The sequence below is a fragment of the Maylandia zebra genome, linkage group LG12, assembly GCF_041146795.1.
Source record: "Maylandia zebra isolate NMK-2024a linkage group LG12, Mzebra_GT3a, whole genome shotgun sequence".
Lineage (NCBI taxonomy): Eukaryota > Metazoa > Chordata > Actinopteri > Cichliformes > Cichlidae > Maylandia > Maylandia zebra.
Window position 1 is genome coordinate 10,710,007 of NC_135178.1, and position 16,911 is coordinate 10,726,917.

A 16,911-nucleotide genomic window follows, 5' to 3' on the forward strand; every position below is an offset into this window, starting at 1 on the left:
TGAATTCATGGATTTTTTTTTCACATTCTGTCTCTCACAGTTGAAGTGTACCTCTGGTGCAAATTACTGACCTCTGTCATCATTTTAAGTGGGGGAACTTGCACAATCGGTGGCTGACTAAATACTTTTTTGCCCCACTGTACCTCTAGTTCTAAAACTGTGCTAGGAAGTACATATATATAGACTGTACTGTAGAGAAGGAAACAGATTTTTATAGCACTCTTATTCCTGAGAATGCATCGATTGCTTTAATTTTTGGTTTTTTGGTTTGAAGACATTCTCTGGAAATCGATACTATTTGGTAATCAAAAGCATGTGATTTTCTAAAAATAGCCAATTACATTTTACATCCATTATCTAACAAAAAAATATGTACAAAAACAGCAATCATTCCCTTTGCATATTGAATGTGAACATTAAACTGCACATGAATTTTCTTCTTAATATGTCTTTTTGCAATAATCTACAAAGATGACGTTAATCAATTTTCATTGTTGCAACAACAACAAAAAAAGTTTGTTTGCAGTTCAGTTAATGGGCCAAGAAACTGAATTGTATTTCCAAGAAAGGGTCACATGAAAAAAATTGTAATTTGCTAACCACAGGTCTGATTAATGACGTCAAAGTCATAAGACGTATGTTTTTGATTGCGGTGTGACATAGATGTTCCACTTCCACTTTTTCTGATGAGTGCTGTGACTATTTTCTTAGCTCGGCAGTTTCTGGTTTTTTTTGGGGGTTTTTTTTACAGCTGTAAACATGTATTTCTCAATAATAAAAATGCCCCTCAAACCTTATTGCAAATTCACTAAACACTACATGGAAAACTCTGAAGAAGCCAACATCTGTAAGATGCATCTCTGCAATGCATGCATTTGGCAGCCAAGCAGATCAGCTTTGTCAGGTGTCTCCTGCATCTCTGAGTCACTATAACTAATGAACTGATGACTGATGGCTGGATGTTTTCCTTAGATGTCCATGTCATAAACTTTGTACCTTTGTACTTATTATGTCTTTTTTATACAGGTTAGTGTTAAAGCATTTCCTTAGGAACCCTAGCCTGTAACTCCCTGAGCAATGGGAATTTAAGGTTTTGGTAGCTACTAAGTGTGTGTTTGTTGTGTTAATGCTATGTTTGATTCTAAGATTCTATGATTCACGCATTCACTTCCATTCATAGAAGCAGGGTTTTTTTTTAATGCTCTTTTTTTTGTCAAAGTGCTTTCAAACATTGACACACATTCACACTAATGGAGGCACTGGACTGATGGATCCATCTGGGGCAGCAGACAAGCCAAGACCTCCCTCTCCCCAGCCACCTCCTCCAGCTTGTCTGTGGACAAACCAAGGCCATCCTGTTAAATCCAAAATTGAATTCAAAATCCTGCTCCTCACATACAAGGTCTTAAATAATCAGGCCCCATCTTATCTTAATGACCTTGTAGTACCATATCACCCTATTAGAGCACTTCGCTCTCGCTCTGCAGGCCTACTTGTTGTTCCCTGAGTATTTAAAAGTAGAATGGGAGGGAGAGCCTTCAGTTTTCAGGCCCCTCTTCTGTGGAACCAGCTTCCAGTTTGGATTCGGGAGACAGACACTATCTCTACTTTTAAGATTAGGCTTAAAACTTTCCTTTTTGCTAAAGCATATAGTTAGGGCTGGACCAGGTGACCCTGAATCCTCCCTTAGTTATGCTGCAATAGACATAGGCTGCTGGGGATTCCCATGATGCATTGAGTTTTTCCTTTCCAGTCACCTTTCTCACTCAGTATGTATTAACAGACCTCTCTGCATTGAATCATATCTTTTATTAATCTCTGTCTCTCTTCCACAGCATGTCTTTTATCCTGTCTTCCTTCTCTCACCCCAACCGGTCGCAGCAGATGGCCACCCCTCCCTGAGCCTGGTTCTGCCGGAGGTTTCTTCCTGTTCAAAGGGAGTTTTTCTCCTCCACCCCAGAGAGAAGGGTTACATTTCCTGGGTCTAGGTGCGGCTTGCCCCTCTGGGGGCGGGGGTACCTGGACCTGGGATATAGAGTATGTTTGGGGAGTGTGACTGTCTGTGCAGTGTCTATTTGTGTCTGTCTACACATTGGGTGAGTGCCGAGTATTTGGTTGTGTATATGGGGTGGGAATGCATGTTTGTGTCCGTGTGCGCCTGTTTGTCTGTGTCTATATGTCAGGTTGGGTCTTAGACTCAACCTCTTTGGGAACATCTCAGGCCCTCCAAAGTACGGAGGCCTATCTCCCCTCACCACACTCCCTGCCGGTGGCTGATGCCCTCAGACGTTGGTGTGTTGGTGGTCCTTGTCGACTGGGGCTGGGCGCTCATGTATGTACCGGCTCACTCCTGGTGGCCAATTGGTGGGGCCTGGCGGCTGTGGTCCGGCTGGGCCCCCTCCGGGGGGTGGGGTACCCTCAGGCCTCTGGGCCTGAAGCTTGGTCCTCTCTGGCACAGCTGGCTGCCGGCAGAGCCCGCGGGCACGCCACTGCAACCCCCTCTGGCCTCTGCTCCGTAGCTGCTGGGTGACCTCTCGTTTGGGGCTCTACTCAGCTCTTCCCAGGAGGGTGGCACGGTTACCCCCCTTTTGGTGGTCCTCCTCGGGTCCTCGTACTCTGGGGCCTGGATCTCCTCCATACCTGCTTCATGCCCTGGGGGACAGGGCTATGGCTCCCCACACTCCCTAGCAGATCGTTACATGGAGAAACCTTTGGAATACAAGCATGCTGATCCACACAGGTGTGCACACAGATGTTCACAGACGCAGACTACACCTTTCTTGGCTGCTGCCTCAAAGCACATTGTGCGCTGTCTATCTTGCGTGCTGCACAATATCATTTATTATTTAGTATCTACTGTTATCTACTGCTAGCTAGTTTATTGTGATGGTGCTGTTTTTTATTATGTTGCTGTTTTTTTGTTTGTTTTCTCTTCCGTTTTTTTTTCTCCATACAGGTGATCCAGGTGTTTTGTTTGTTTTTCTTTCTTTCTTCCCCCCCTTCTCACCGTCTCTTCTCCCCTCTGGTTTTGTTTCTCTCCCTCTCTTTCTTTCATTCTTTCTCCCTGTCCTATCCCCCAGTCATGTCTGTCCCGTTTGTAGCAACCAAAAATAAAATAAATTCATAATTATAATAAAGGTCAGTCAAATGGACCAATATGGCAAGGCCATGATGATCCACTTGGTGAAATAAATCCGCTTGGCATCTTTCTTGGCCTTAAGACAACAATTCTGATGGTTAAAGATCCAAACAGGACAACAACAAAAAAGGGGGGGGGGGAGTTTTTCCTTCCCACTGTCGCCAAAGTGCTTGCTCATAGGAAGTCATATGATTGTTGGGTTTTTCTCTGTATCTATGAAGTGCCTTGAGGCGACTTTTGTTGTGATTTGGCGCTATATAAATAAAATTGAATTGAATTGAATTGAATCCGAGAGATATAATCTCTCCAACATATCCTGGGTCTGCCCCAGGGCCTCCTCATGCCTGGAACAACTTGCCCAGAAGGTATCCTTGTCAGATGCCCGAACCACCTCAACTGGCTCCTTTCGATGTAGAGGAGCGGTAGCTCTACTTACTGACCCTTCTGAGTGGCTGAACTTCTCACCCTATCTCTAAGGGAGAGGCCAGCCACCCTGCAGAGGAAGCTCATTTCTACCGCTTGTAGCCATGATCTCGTTCTTTGGTTACCACCCACAGCTCGTGACCATAGGTGAGGGTAGGGACTGAATTTCCATTCAAGCAAATTTCTAGTGCTTTTTTAGCTGTCTTCTCTAGAGTCATTGCTGTGAAATTACAGAATTTAAATTAAATCTCAGTCATATTGGGGTTTTTTTTTGTATTATTTCTGTTATCATATAGAAGAAGTGCTCTTTCCTTGTTGGAATGGAATCTTGGTTTATGCCAAAACTATCACACATATGATAATGTGTATTATAGGGTCACTACATTATAATATAAAGCGCCTTTAGGTGGCTGCTGTAGTGATTTAACACTATATAAACTGTGAGAGCGAGAGCCAGGTCTCAGCACAAGAATGTATGGTGTGACTGAGGAATGTGTGTGGAGGTTTCTAGATGTTAGAGATTATGGTAGGTGTGTGGAGGTATAAGGATATATCTGTAAAATCTAGATCTCATAGTGTTCCTAGAGATAAACGTTTGACATTAGAAGAATGTAAAAAAAAATGTAAAAAGACATTTTTACATGAATCCATCTATTCGGAACATGATAACAGGGTTCATGTTGATCGGAGTTGGCTTAGCCCTGGTTTATCGGAGAAATAAGAGAGCGGAACCGGCTGTTCAAACCCCCCCCCCAAGGCTGCCCGCTGGAATCGAAATGGAACGAGGCGCGACCGCTCACAACGAACGTAATATGGTCAACACCTTGGAGACGCTTGCAGCTGCTGTGAAGGCTCAAAACAACACCATTGAGCGTATGAGGGGAAACATCAGAGAGAGGCCTGCTCAAAATGAGACCCTTGAGCGACAGTTGGAAAACATCGCGGACCGGATCACTGCAGTTGTGAGGTCTCAGAATCAAAAGAATGACAACACCATGGAACAGAAGTTTGATACCATCATGGGGAGGCTCGCGACTCTCCAACGGGAGATCGAGAGGCCTGAAAATTCTCCTGGGCTGCTCGCATGGAAATTAACAAAATCAACATGAACATTGCGGACCCCCATAACGCGCCAGCTGCAGGCCCAAGGCTGGAGCCGAACAATCACTCCCTGATAACGACTGTGTTACGGCTATTCTTCCCATCCCATGCAAGGACACCTGGATTGGCTGGAGGACTGTTTACTTAGCCTGATAGGCCGAAGGACACTGTCTCAGCTGAACTATGGACACGCACACACACACACTTACACTGATAGGCACTCACTCATCCCCCCTCCCCTTCCAACGCCTTCGATGCTTGTTTCCTGCGAGGGAACGCGGCGGGCTGTGTGCCGCGCTGGAATGGTAGCGCTGTGCAGGGCGGCTGCTGTGTTCGCTTCGGATTACTCCTCACCCCCCGCGGCTTGTCATGTCTTCACAATGTTGTGCTGTGGACATTTATGTGCTTTTTGTGCAAAGGAGTTTTTTTGTTTCCTGTTCTCATGCTGTCCTACCATGGAAGCACAGCATGAGTAGGGGTCTCTTTTTTCCTCTTGCACTTTCCCCACTGTAGTGTACATTTCAATGTTTTTCTCTGATTCTACCAATCTCCGACCTGTATCCCCATGTAATGTTTGTGCTATATGTGTAAGGTCGGGGGGGGGGGTCCCATTTCACTGCAGGGCAACCTGCATGTGACGAATAAAGCTGTGATTGATTGATTGATTGAATCAGATGTCATTATTAGTTAGTAATGTCTGTGAAGGTTCTTAAGCACCTGGACTTCTGTGTGTGTGTGTGTGTGTGTGTGTGTGTGTGTGTGTGTGTGTGTGTGTGTGTGTGTGTGTGTGTGTCAATGAGGCCTTTTGGAGTGAAGGACCCACTTGGAAGACCTTGTATGACTCTGCGGTGGCCTCAGCCATCTTTTATGGTGTGGTCTGCTGGGGACAGGAAGAGACTGAACAGGTTGACCCGGAGGGCCACCTCTGTTCTAGGATGCCCTCTGGATCCAGTGGAGGTAGCGAGTGACAGGAGAAAGGTGGCTAAGCTGTCATCCTTGTTGGACAACATTTCCCACCATGCAGGAGACTCTGACAGCACTGAGCAGCTCCTTCAGTGGCACGAGACAATGTGATGACTTTTAAAGTTTATGATTTAGTACGGTAGGCTTCAGACAGCAGTGCCTCCTTTCCTGAGGGTTCTGAGATGGAACAGGCTACTGACTGACCTACTAATGTGTGAGAGTATGCTGGTGCATGCCATCCCTGTGTACACTGGTTGCGCAACAGCTGACAAGAAGAGGCTCCAGAGGGTCATCAGAACTGCAGAGAAGGTGATAGGCTGTTCATCCTCCCCCCCTGGACTCCATTGCCAGCTCTAGATGTCTCTCCAGAGCCAGAGGGAGCCATCTCCATCCTAACCACCACCTTTTCAACATCCTGCCCTCTGGAAAAATGTTCAGATCAATCAGGTGCAAAACCAATAGACTAAAGAACAGCTTCTACCTGTGGGCTGTCAGAATCATAAATGCAAATTAAGAGCGTGAACAGATTTCATGGTGTCGCTCACTCTGTTGCTGCCATCCCCTGTGCAATGTTTCGGTCTTTCCATTTACTGTACAATATTTTGGCCTCTGTGCAATATTCTAGCAGATGTGCAATTACCATTCCCATCCTTAACGACCAGTCATCCCTTCCACCCTTATTTATTATATTATTGCCCCTGTAACACCCCCCCCCCCCCCCCCCCCCACAATGTTTCTGTAACTCATACACCGTCTATACAGCGTACTTATATTGTTTTCCTTTGTATGTTGTTTTCAGTACTTTTGCACCTTTTCGCTGTGCAAGCAACTGCACAATGACAATAAAAAAGTTCTAAGTTCTAAGAAGATGTATTTGGTTTAATTGTGATTATGCTAAAGTGAATGTGCTAATAAAATCTGATCTTAATGGAGACATGAAATTCAATAACCTCTGCCTTAGTTAAAAAAGGTGAAGGGTCGAGGAAGGAGAGGATAATAAGTTGGGGGTAAAGATCAGTGAATCTTATGTACACCTGATTGGTTTACTAGATATTAGAGAGTTGGGATGAGTGGGCACTTGAAGTATGAACTGGGATACCTGGAGGCATTCTGGCACCCTGCGAGTTGAGCAGTTAAAAGGATTGGATTTCAGGAGTTCACCAATTGAAATTCCAGCAGAGGTGCCAAGGGGAGATGCCCATGGTGAACTTACAGATTGGACTTGGATTGAATCTATTTCTGCTCATCGTCATTATCATCATTGCTGTGTTTAATTATAATTCTGAGAAGGATCTGGACTTTCATCATTTTCCTAGTGGATTGCAGCTTCCAAAGTTTTCCCTGTGGATTACAACTTGGAGATGATGTGGGATCTATCAAGGAATCCTTTTTTCTGGATTATTTCTATTAACACAGAGCACTGAGGTGGAACACATCGTCAGTGCTGGAAATGCCTCTCACCACCAACCTCTCTCCAGGCACGTGCAGGGGGGGGGGGGGCTAGAGGGGCTTGAGCACCCGCCCCTTTCCTGATGGGTGCCCAAGGTGCCCTTTTGTTGAGGCAACTTTTTAAAAAATATATATATATATTATTATTTTTTAATGTGTGTGCGTGCGGAGTCTTGTCTGTGCCCCTCAACAATAATATTTAACTATTAATCACAGTTTTGCTAAATAAAAGGATCTGGCTTGCATCAGTCACATGATCACATTTAACCAATGATCGCCCTCGACGGCAGAACGCGCTGGTTACGAGCCGGGAACGAGCTCACAAAGAGCACGCGCATTTTTAGCGGTCCGGAGCTGTAGGAGAAACACAAGTTAACTCAGAGACACAGACTGATGCAACAAAACCACTAAGTAGGTGTACAGCGTACACTGTAGTGTGTAGCACACAGGAGTGTTAGCTTATTACGTACACGTTGGTAAGCTGTCTTGTTGCAACTGACGAACTGAAACAAACGAGCGTGCTGTGTGTGCAACAGCGCGACAAACATTACCTGTCCTTTTATTAACTGCTCAAGTAGTGCTGGTCATAGCTGCTAGCTACCTGTGTAAGGCTGTCATGGGTCTGTAGCTCTGTCACCGTTTTAGGGAACATATTTAGTTATAAAGTATTTAGAAACATATTTAGTTTTAAAGCAAGTTTCCGGGCTTTTCCTGCCTTTCTGGAGGGATTATATTTCACTAAAAAACGATCTAATATGCATGTCCACATAATTATGCATTATTATAATTATAATATATTAAAAACACACGCTGTATTTTAAAGAACATACATTAAGAAGCAGATTATATTAGATTTATATTTTAAATAAGACAAAATTTGGATTTTACAGCAGAAAAATTATTGTATCTCTACAGTTTAAAAATGTAATAAGCTTTGCCCCTGCACAGAGTGGATAGTGAAACAAATGGAATCATCATAAATACATTATTTCATATTTATTACTTCCCCCTCCTCATTGCTTTATTATTGTAGCTCTAGTAATAAATAATAATGTAAGGATTCTGGATCAGCACCGTGCTGCCCATAGTATATACAGTATTCTGAAGAAGGTCTAAAATGTCACTGTGTGTGCGCGTGCATGTGTGTGTTTTATTTAGATGGAATTAAAAAAAAAAAAAAAATTACTCATGATATAACATTGTCCAGACATGCCTGGTAAGGACATGAGGAGGAAACAGCAGGAGCTGTGTGAGGCTACTAAAGGCAGTGCTATAACATTTTTCTGTCATCATTTTATTATAGATTAAGTGCAAGAGTTGTTAGGTGTGGATAATTAGATTATAGTTTATTGCAATAGCAAGTTGTGCCTTGTTCTCAGATAGACAGCAAGTGGAGAGTGATATATGAAATGATGGGATGGAAGGAAGAAGAGAAGCAAAGAGTGATTCACAGGCAGAGCCTAAATTGTACAAATGTTTGTATGGGATATTGTATTTGTTTTAAATGTTATATACCTATGTGGTATGTGACTTTTGTTGCTATGATGCCAGGTCTCTCTTGGAAATGAGATTTTTAATCTCAATGAGATTTTTTACCTGGATAAATAAAGGATTAATAATAATAAAAAAAATTATTTCTCACAGTTTTTGTTGCCTTATGGTTCCAAGCGCTGTCACCAATCTTTGCATTTTGTTATTATCTCATGACACTTGTTTAATCAGCTACCATCTCTCCTGTGGACTTTTTAATGTTTACAGTCTCAGATCAACACAGCCCTGCCCTCCAGCACTATCCACAGCAACCCCTCAACAGCAACATTGTACCCATCAGGTAGAACATCGGCTACGTTTGCTTTGCCTTGTTGCCCATATTAGATTCTTGGTGAATGTGTGTTGTTGTTATTCAGCCTGGTTCAATGTGCCCCTTTTTAACTTTGAGCACCCGCCCCTTTAAACCTCTCTGCACAGCCCTGCCTCTCTCTCCCCACAGATGAGAACAAAATTAGAATTTATCTTTTTTTACTTTTGCTTTGCTTCTACCAAGATGTTTTTATAAAACACTGGTCCTTGAGCTTTAATTCAAGGACCAGTCAGGGTGCCTGTGCTGAGCTCGGTCCCTCACTGAAAGGGTATAGTGGGCATGTGAGTAACATAACAGGACCTCAGAGCAATGGAAGAAGGTGACCTGGCCTGAATAACATTTTCTTTTACATCATCCATGTGGATTCTGCCACGTACCACCTACCAAGCATTGTTCCAGACTATGTAGCCCCTTTCATGCAAACATTTCCTTAATATTGAGTGCTGATGTAAATCACTTGCCAAACTGTCTGTGTGTAAAGATATTCCTGAATATCTTTAGAAAACGTTCCTGGTTGAAGGAAAGCTTTGTCTTCAGTGGAGCACAAAAACAGAAAAAGTTTCCACTTGTGATTCACTGCAATGACTAAGTGGATATGTCTTGCCAGGAATCCCCAGGAACAGTGCCTCAAGGGAGCAGTCTTACAAAAATATTCTGCTTGTAACTGGGAAAGCAAACACTATGGACAACTGCTTTAATAACATAACATTAGGTCATCTTACAGAGATATGAGGATGCAACAAAAACACTCCCTTTTACCAAAGAAACCATCCATCAGGAGAAAAGACAAAGTGAAAACTAAAACTTTCCACCCATTGACAGATGCAGGCACAGAACCGTTATTTGTGGAGACAAATGGTTCCCACAAACTGAGCCTCTGATTTTGGACATGAAACATTTGAAATATGAGAAAATGTCTTACATATAAGGTCAGAAAGTGAAACAAATCTGTAATGATCACCAAAAAACGGGAAATCGTGTCTTGGCATAAACTTTGATTTTAGAAACTATTCCCACAACTCGCACAAAAATACAAGTTTACAAATTACGTAATTTCTTTCATTGTAGCAAATGCTGATTTATATACCACCAAGTATAGAATTCCCTGCAAGCAATGAATTAAATAATTAAATACAAACACACATTTCTAGGCTTGTTAAATAAGTGTATATGAGCACACAGCAGCAACTCGTAGGTTAAAAGTATAAAGTGAAAAGTTCCACATATATGTTTTCATCAGTTTACAATGAATCCCGTGGAAAAAACAACAAACAATAGTTACATTCTACCACATATAAATACTATGGTATACAACGTAATCCATCACTAACTCTACAACTGAGTCTTCCAGCATCCCTCAAACATTTCGAGTCACACCTGCAGGTAGTGCAGTGATTTAAGCGTTCCTCCCAAGATTGCACATGCTTCCTATTACACGTCAATAAACTGTGAGTATATGAGTCTGAGAAATTCTCTCACCGTCAGCGTTAAAACACTGGCACCAACGATGCACAGTGTTCATACCGACAAACTGCTGTGCTAAATCTTTTAAACAATCATATCAAAACACAATAAAAGTTGTCTGGCACTGAGATGCTTTTATCACCCCTTTAAAGCTTTATTACCTGATGAGAGCATCACAGGTTTAGACTACTACAAACATGTTACAATGACTACAGGACTGGACACTAAGCAACCAGTGCTGCATTTAATCAGAATACCACAGCACAACTGTATCTACAACTGTACAAAAAATTCATATTTCAGCTAATGCTTCCACTCTTTTTTTGTTTCCTGCATCATTCACCACGTGGCCAATTAACTTTCCACTGGCGTCCTTTGAGCCAATATAATCTCGTTTTTAGTTAGCTGAGATGGAGCCTTACAGCTTAAAGTATCAGCCTCCAATTTAGGCAAAGTGGCCTTCAGTGTAACTTTTAAATCTCGATACAATTTAAATGAGAGCGTTATAGAAAAATTAAGAGAGGAATTAGCTACAGAGACCAAAACTATTTCAGTAAAATGCTGTAAACATAATGTTTAAATGCTGTAGAGTGTAGGACTTTGAACTAGAGATCTATGAGAACTGATTCACTTTTAAGTCCTTAGTTGTGACCGTAAATAAATACAGTCATGATGGTAACAGTATATGTGTGGCTGGAAATTATGGGCTAATGATTCACCGTCTTCCGAAAACTTCTGAGCAGTGTCTCTATTTCAACATAAAGTTCACACTTTGTCATGTCTTTGGCTCTTTTGCTTTTATAGACCTTGAGACTGCTCGACTTTGAGAAATTTAAACCGAACTTGAGAAAATATTTCAAGACACTTTAAAAGGGACCATCACCAACAATTATCACAATGGCAAAATATATAAAAATGGTAAATGGCCTGTATATGTATAGCGCTTTACTAGTCCCTAAGGACCCCAAAGCGCTTTACACAACCAGTCATCTACCCATTCACACACACATTCACACACTGGTGATGGCAAGCTACATTGTAGCCAGAGCCCCCCTGGGGCGCACTGACAGAGGCGAGGCTGCCGGACACTGGCGCCTCCGGGCCCTCTGACCACCACCAGTAGGCAACGGGTGTCTTGCCCAAGGACACAACGACAGAGACTGTCCAAGCCAGGGCTCGAACCGGCAACCTTCCGATTACAAGGCGAACTCCCAACTCTTGAGCCATAATCGCCCATATATTTTAATTCCACACATATAAAATAAGAAGAAGGCTATAATTGATGAGTTTTGCAGTTATACGAGTCATGTGCTGTCAAGGACATATATATTTTATACCAGGAAACCACAGTTTAGGAGGCAGTATGTAAAGTGAGCTGTCGTTAATGAGTAAAAAACAATGCAGCTTATAACTTGCATAGGGTGAAATTAACCCACTGTCATAGCTTGTTCAATAGCTTCTCACTGCTGTTAATCAATCGGTAGCTGCATATGTTTCATGAGCAAAAAGAGTAAAGGGGAAACCATAAAATACACTGATTTTCCTGGAGAAGAGGCTAAAAACCATCCTCAAGATCGGATTCGAACAATCTTGATATATGTGATATAGATATTAGTGAGGAAAAAGCACAGCGCCAAAGAACACTTCGTATTCTGCCTTGGTAATATAATCTGGATGTGATGACATCACACGTAGTTTGTCTTTTGCTTTCAGGAAAAAGAAGCCAGCTGTATAGAGGGATTTACTCCAGACATCTTCGCTGCAGCTCATTGTGTGGATCGATGAGAGGAGAGTCATATCATTTCTGTATTCTTCTGAACTATGCAACACCTTGTTCATCAGTTTTTTATGGACAGGACACACTAAACCACTATAAGTGATCTGCAGGTAGACACTGTACAAGCCATCTCTGGGCACCACAAGATCCCCATTGGAGTAGCTGAAGCCGCCGTGACAGTAAGCATTTCCGATGTCATGTGCCCATTGAAGGTACTGCCCATTCGTGTTATTCCCTACAGGAGCTAAAGAAGAAAAAAATAAATAAAAACTAAGGTTACTCATGTTTCTACTTGTCTATAATTTATAGCTAGCTTCAAACTTAAGTAAAAGTGAATGACTTCTTGCAGAGTCATGTGTAAATAATTTAGGCACAGAACCTTTTTTTTTATGATAAGCTCCATACAAAGTGTGGTTAATGAAAAAAAAACTTAAATAAGCATAAGATAAAGACACACACACACATCATTTTTAACTTTACCTGTTAGCATGGCAGCTGGATTAACCAAGTTTTGATGTCTTGAAGTTTCTAGTTTGTTGACTACAACACAGATTGAAAAAAGAGATTGTTTGAAATGTGGTGATGGCGTTTCGGTTTTAACTTCATGCTAACACAGTATTAACATTTACCTGACAGGTCGGGTGGCGTGGTTGGCTGTAAGGAAACAGACAAAGTCTTAGCATACTTTATTAGAATGACCAAAAATATGATGTAACTCGATGCCAATGAATCTACCCTACACTATTTTCACCAAAGTGTGATAGCAGAACACTGTTTATGTATATTAGAAACAATAACCACAGGAACACTCAAACTATAGGTGCCTGGTAAATGAGCTATGTTAGAACATTTAGGGAATATTCAATCAATTTCAACAGTTTCGCTTCCTGGTTAAATAATGGTTTGGGACTAAAAGATAGAGAGACACTCTCCAAATCTGAGGGTTTGTTTTTAATATACATTATACAACTGTTTTACTGCAGGAAGCAGGTTTCAAAAACAGCATTGACATGAATGTCTTTAAATGTTTTTGGACGCTTCACTGACTCTGTGGTTCAGAGTTACTGAAATATTATGACCTCGTTTGTTTGAGGACCACACAGTTTTTAGTATTGTGCCAAAAAGCGATCATCTGACAAAAAGTGATTTCCGATGTTTCTGTGTTCTATTTCAGCAATTATTTTTCTAAATAATAAATAATATCTTTACTTACCAAGCACTTTATTGGTAAAAAGACAGCAGTGAAAACAATCCAGGAAGGCTTTATGTAAAAAATGACCAAGTATCATTATCAGCATCTTTATGATGCTGCATTATTGTACCTGTAAACAATCTAGTCCTTTTCAGTCACATAAAATATTCTTTTAGAACTGTGATGTTATATTTGTTTCAAGTTCTGTTCGCCTCTTGGCCAGATCTCTCTTGAAATTACTTTTTTGTTCATTTTAAATAAATAAAAGATATGCAAAATCCTCTTTGCCAAAAACTGATTGTGGCTTCCACTTTGTGATAAGAATGTTCTTTCTGGCTGAAAAGGACTTGATATAATTCACGAGAAATGCGTTTGACATGTTTTTGACAGAGTATATATGTCTGTGAAGGTCCAGACGTTTTTCTTTCCAAGCTCTTTAGACAGAGTATATACCAATAGGTCACTTATAACAGTTTAAATACCCACAATCAGTTTTTTTTATAGCAAATACCGGAAATCACTTTGTGGCATAACACCGGTCACTGTGGTCATAAAATGAACTCGCCGGCCATAATTTCCTGAATCACAGATCCCTTATTTTGGAGTTCATCCCTCTAAGGCTACGTTCACACTGCAGGTCTTAAAGCTCAATTCCGATTTTTTTATCAAATCAGATTTTTTTTGTCTGCTTGTTCACACTACAAATAAAATGTGACAGCAAACGCGCTCTAGTGTGAACCCTCAAAGCGCCACGCATGCGCAAAAGAAGTCGTCACACACAACGCGCTCTGTTTAGACCCAGTAGTGTTTGACTGATGGCCTTGATATAAAGATTTGTTTCTGACTTTACGTTTCCCAATTTTGCTTTAAGTTATAAAGTTATTTTGTTATTTTCATATGGCCTAATAATTATCCTTGTTGCCGTTTTAGAGAGGAGCGGCGCTTCAAAGGATAGTTGCAGATTTCTGTCAGAATCTGCAGATTATACAGTACAAATAAAATGTTCACGTTTCTCCAACGTTGTCTTCCCAACAGTTTCACTGGATGGCCAGGAAGCGTTCACCATGTTTTCTCGGGCGCTTCTCCGACGCTGATAATTGGTGTCTGTCTTGTGTCAGTGACGTAAAAAGCTGGTTTAATGCGACATAACCATTCAAACAGCAGTCGCTTTCTAAAACATCAGATGTGTGTCGGATTCAGTACCACATACGAAAGCGACCCAGGTCGGATTTGAAAATATCGGATTTGTGCTGTTCACACTGTCATACCATGATCGGATATGGGTCGCATAGTCAAAAAAGTCGGATTTGATGCGCTTTCGCCTGCAGTTTGAACGTAGCCTAAAAAGCGGTTAGTGCAGTGTCCTGTGGGACCTTTTCCTAGGCAACGAAACTAACACAGATGATAGGTTGGGTTCTTCCTCGGTGTCTTTTACAGAGGCCGTTTTTAAGGTTTCAGCATTTTTAAGCAAGTACGTTTCTGCAGTGTTGCCAACTCCTCAGTAAGGAAAATCGCTATTGGCTGTCCTAGAAGTCGCTAAATGACGCCATCGCCTAATTTTGCATAATTTGTCATGCTAATCCAATTGTAACCTATGTTGTTGGAGAGAGAAATAACATCGTGGAAGAGACATAAAGTGAGTAAAAACGTCCTAAATGCATTTAGAGTTTATTTAGAACTACAAATTAAATTTCTTTTAGCAATTATTGTTTTTTTTTTTTTTTTTTTTTAAATGTCACAATTCCAACCCTACTCCTTTACCCGGGCTTGGACCGGTGAAAGTGACCCGAAATAGGCACTCTGGTGGAGTTACTTTGTGTGTGTGTTTATAAGTAGCTTTAAACCTTGTGATCCACAAAACAGCATAAGAGTAAAAGAAGAACTGACTGCGTTACAGCACCCGCTGCTTGTTGAGAGTAAAAGCGATACGCGCTTTCACGTCTTTTTTTTTTTTTAGCGAACTTCCCAACAGTCGCTAAGGGGTCTGAAAACTCGCTAAATATAGCGACAAAGTCGCTAAGTTGGCAACACTGCGTTTCTGTAACTAAGCACTCCAAACTACAGCTGCGCGGTAACAACATTTGGGCACGTGCGCTCTGTTTTGCTGGCCGTGTGCGTGTGTGTCGAGCTACCGCGCGTGCTTGGATTCAGTGTGCCCACGACTCACAAGTGCGAATAATTTCGTGGAAAGTACGCCGCCAACGCGCTTTGGCTAATGCTGTAGCCAAGTTTATCAAAACATTGCATGAGGGAATAAACTTTGACCCGGCTGGCTTGGAAACATAAAGAGTAGAACATATCTTGAACGCATCAGCCGAGGATTTAAAGGCGTATGAGTTAGCTGCGTTTATAATAGATTACATTGTTTAATATGCGCTAAACTATTCTCCTCTCTTTTTGATTTTTTTAAAGCAGTGTTAAAATAATATTTCAGCAGCAGCAGCTCTAAACGGAAAATCTTAAGAGTGTGTCGGGTATATGTTACCTGGCTGCCCGGCGGTGCATGCCTTTGACTTCGGAGTAAAATCGTGATTAGTAAAGGCAGAACTCCTGCAAGCACCAGAACCAGCACCAAGGCTAAAAGCTTAGCCATTCGCCTGTTTCGTGTCTCGTTCGGCGACAGTAACTGAAGAGAGGTGTTCGGGCTTTGAAGTACTGCCTCCTCCCCTACTTCAAAACCCCATTTGTCTTCCTCCATGCCTCTGCTTTGCTATTCCCGGATTAGCCGCTGGCTCCCATACTCCATCTCCATTTATTAGCGTGGTGTCGCCCACGTTGTTGCAAGTCTCGCTTTAAATGAGTTTCACCGGGTATCGAGTATCAAGCACGAACTTCCTCTTTTTTGGGGCTGGCTTTTCTCTAACACCGTGAAATACGTTGGCTAGTTTGGTTTTTAGTGGAACCAAAGCACGAATGCTAGGAGAGGGATTGATTATAATATAAAACCACGACCATAAAAACTCACCTCCTGTTGAACACGCTGTGAATGACAGTCCCATTAATGACCATTGGCTAGACTTTGTTTTTCAGCTGCTTGTGAGGACACTGACAGTGTTTTCGAATGAACGTCAGCACTCTGCTAGCTGTTATCTGCCCCTTTGTCCAGATGTAATTTGCAGACTAGCTGTAATCACGTCCGTGTAGTCTAGACATAATAAATAAATAATTAGTGGTATGCTGTAGTAGGTTTACACATTTTCCAAAGAACTAGAGGATGGTGTAGCTTGTGAGCGGAAAAACAACATCTAGTATAAAACACATAGTTATGAATGCATTGAATCAGTTTCTGCAAAAAAAGAAAAGAAAAAAACCTTTACAGTAAAACAAGCTGAACGATAACTACAGATAAATGGACTGATTCTTATATAGCACTTTTCTACTCTCCCGGAGTACTCAAAGCGCTGTATACAACATGCCACATTCTCCCAAACTCACAAGCACTGACACTAAACTGAGTGCTTTTCTAACAACATCCACACTCCGATGGATGCATCAGAGAGCAACTTGGGGTTAGTATCTTGCCCAAAGATACTTGGCATGCA

At 41.7% G+C, this 16,911-nt stretch overlaps 1 protein-coding gene across 1 annotated transcript; it reads right to left on the reverse strand.

Annotated features, from left to right (window-relative positions):
* Nucleotides 1-9,613: 9,613 nt before the first annotated feature.
* Nucleotides 9,614-16,292, reverse strand: LOC101467886 (lymphotoxin-alpha). The gene is made up of 4 exons (XM_004574194.3): nucleotides 15,855-16,292; nucleotides 12,807-12,831; nucleotides 12,658-12,717; nucleotides 9,614-12,421 (listed from the first exon to the last, which is right to left on the reverse strand). The coding sequence occupies exons 1-4, from the start codon at nucleotides 16,065-16,067 to the stop codon at nucleotides 12,012-12,014; spliced, it is 708 nt and encodes a 235-aa protein (XP_004574251.1). The 5' UTR covers nucleotides 16,068-16,292; the 3' UTR covers nucleotides 9,614-12,011.
* Between the last annotated feature and the right edge of the window lie 619 nt (nucleotides 16,293-16,911).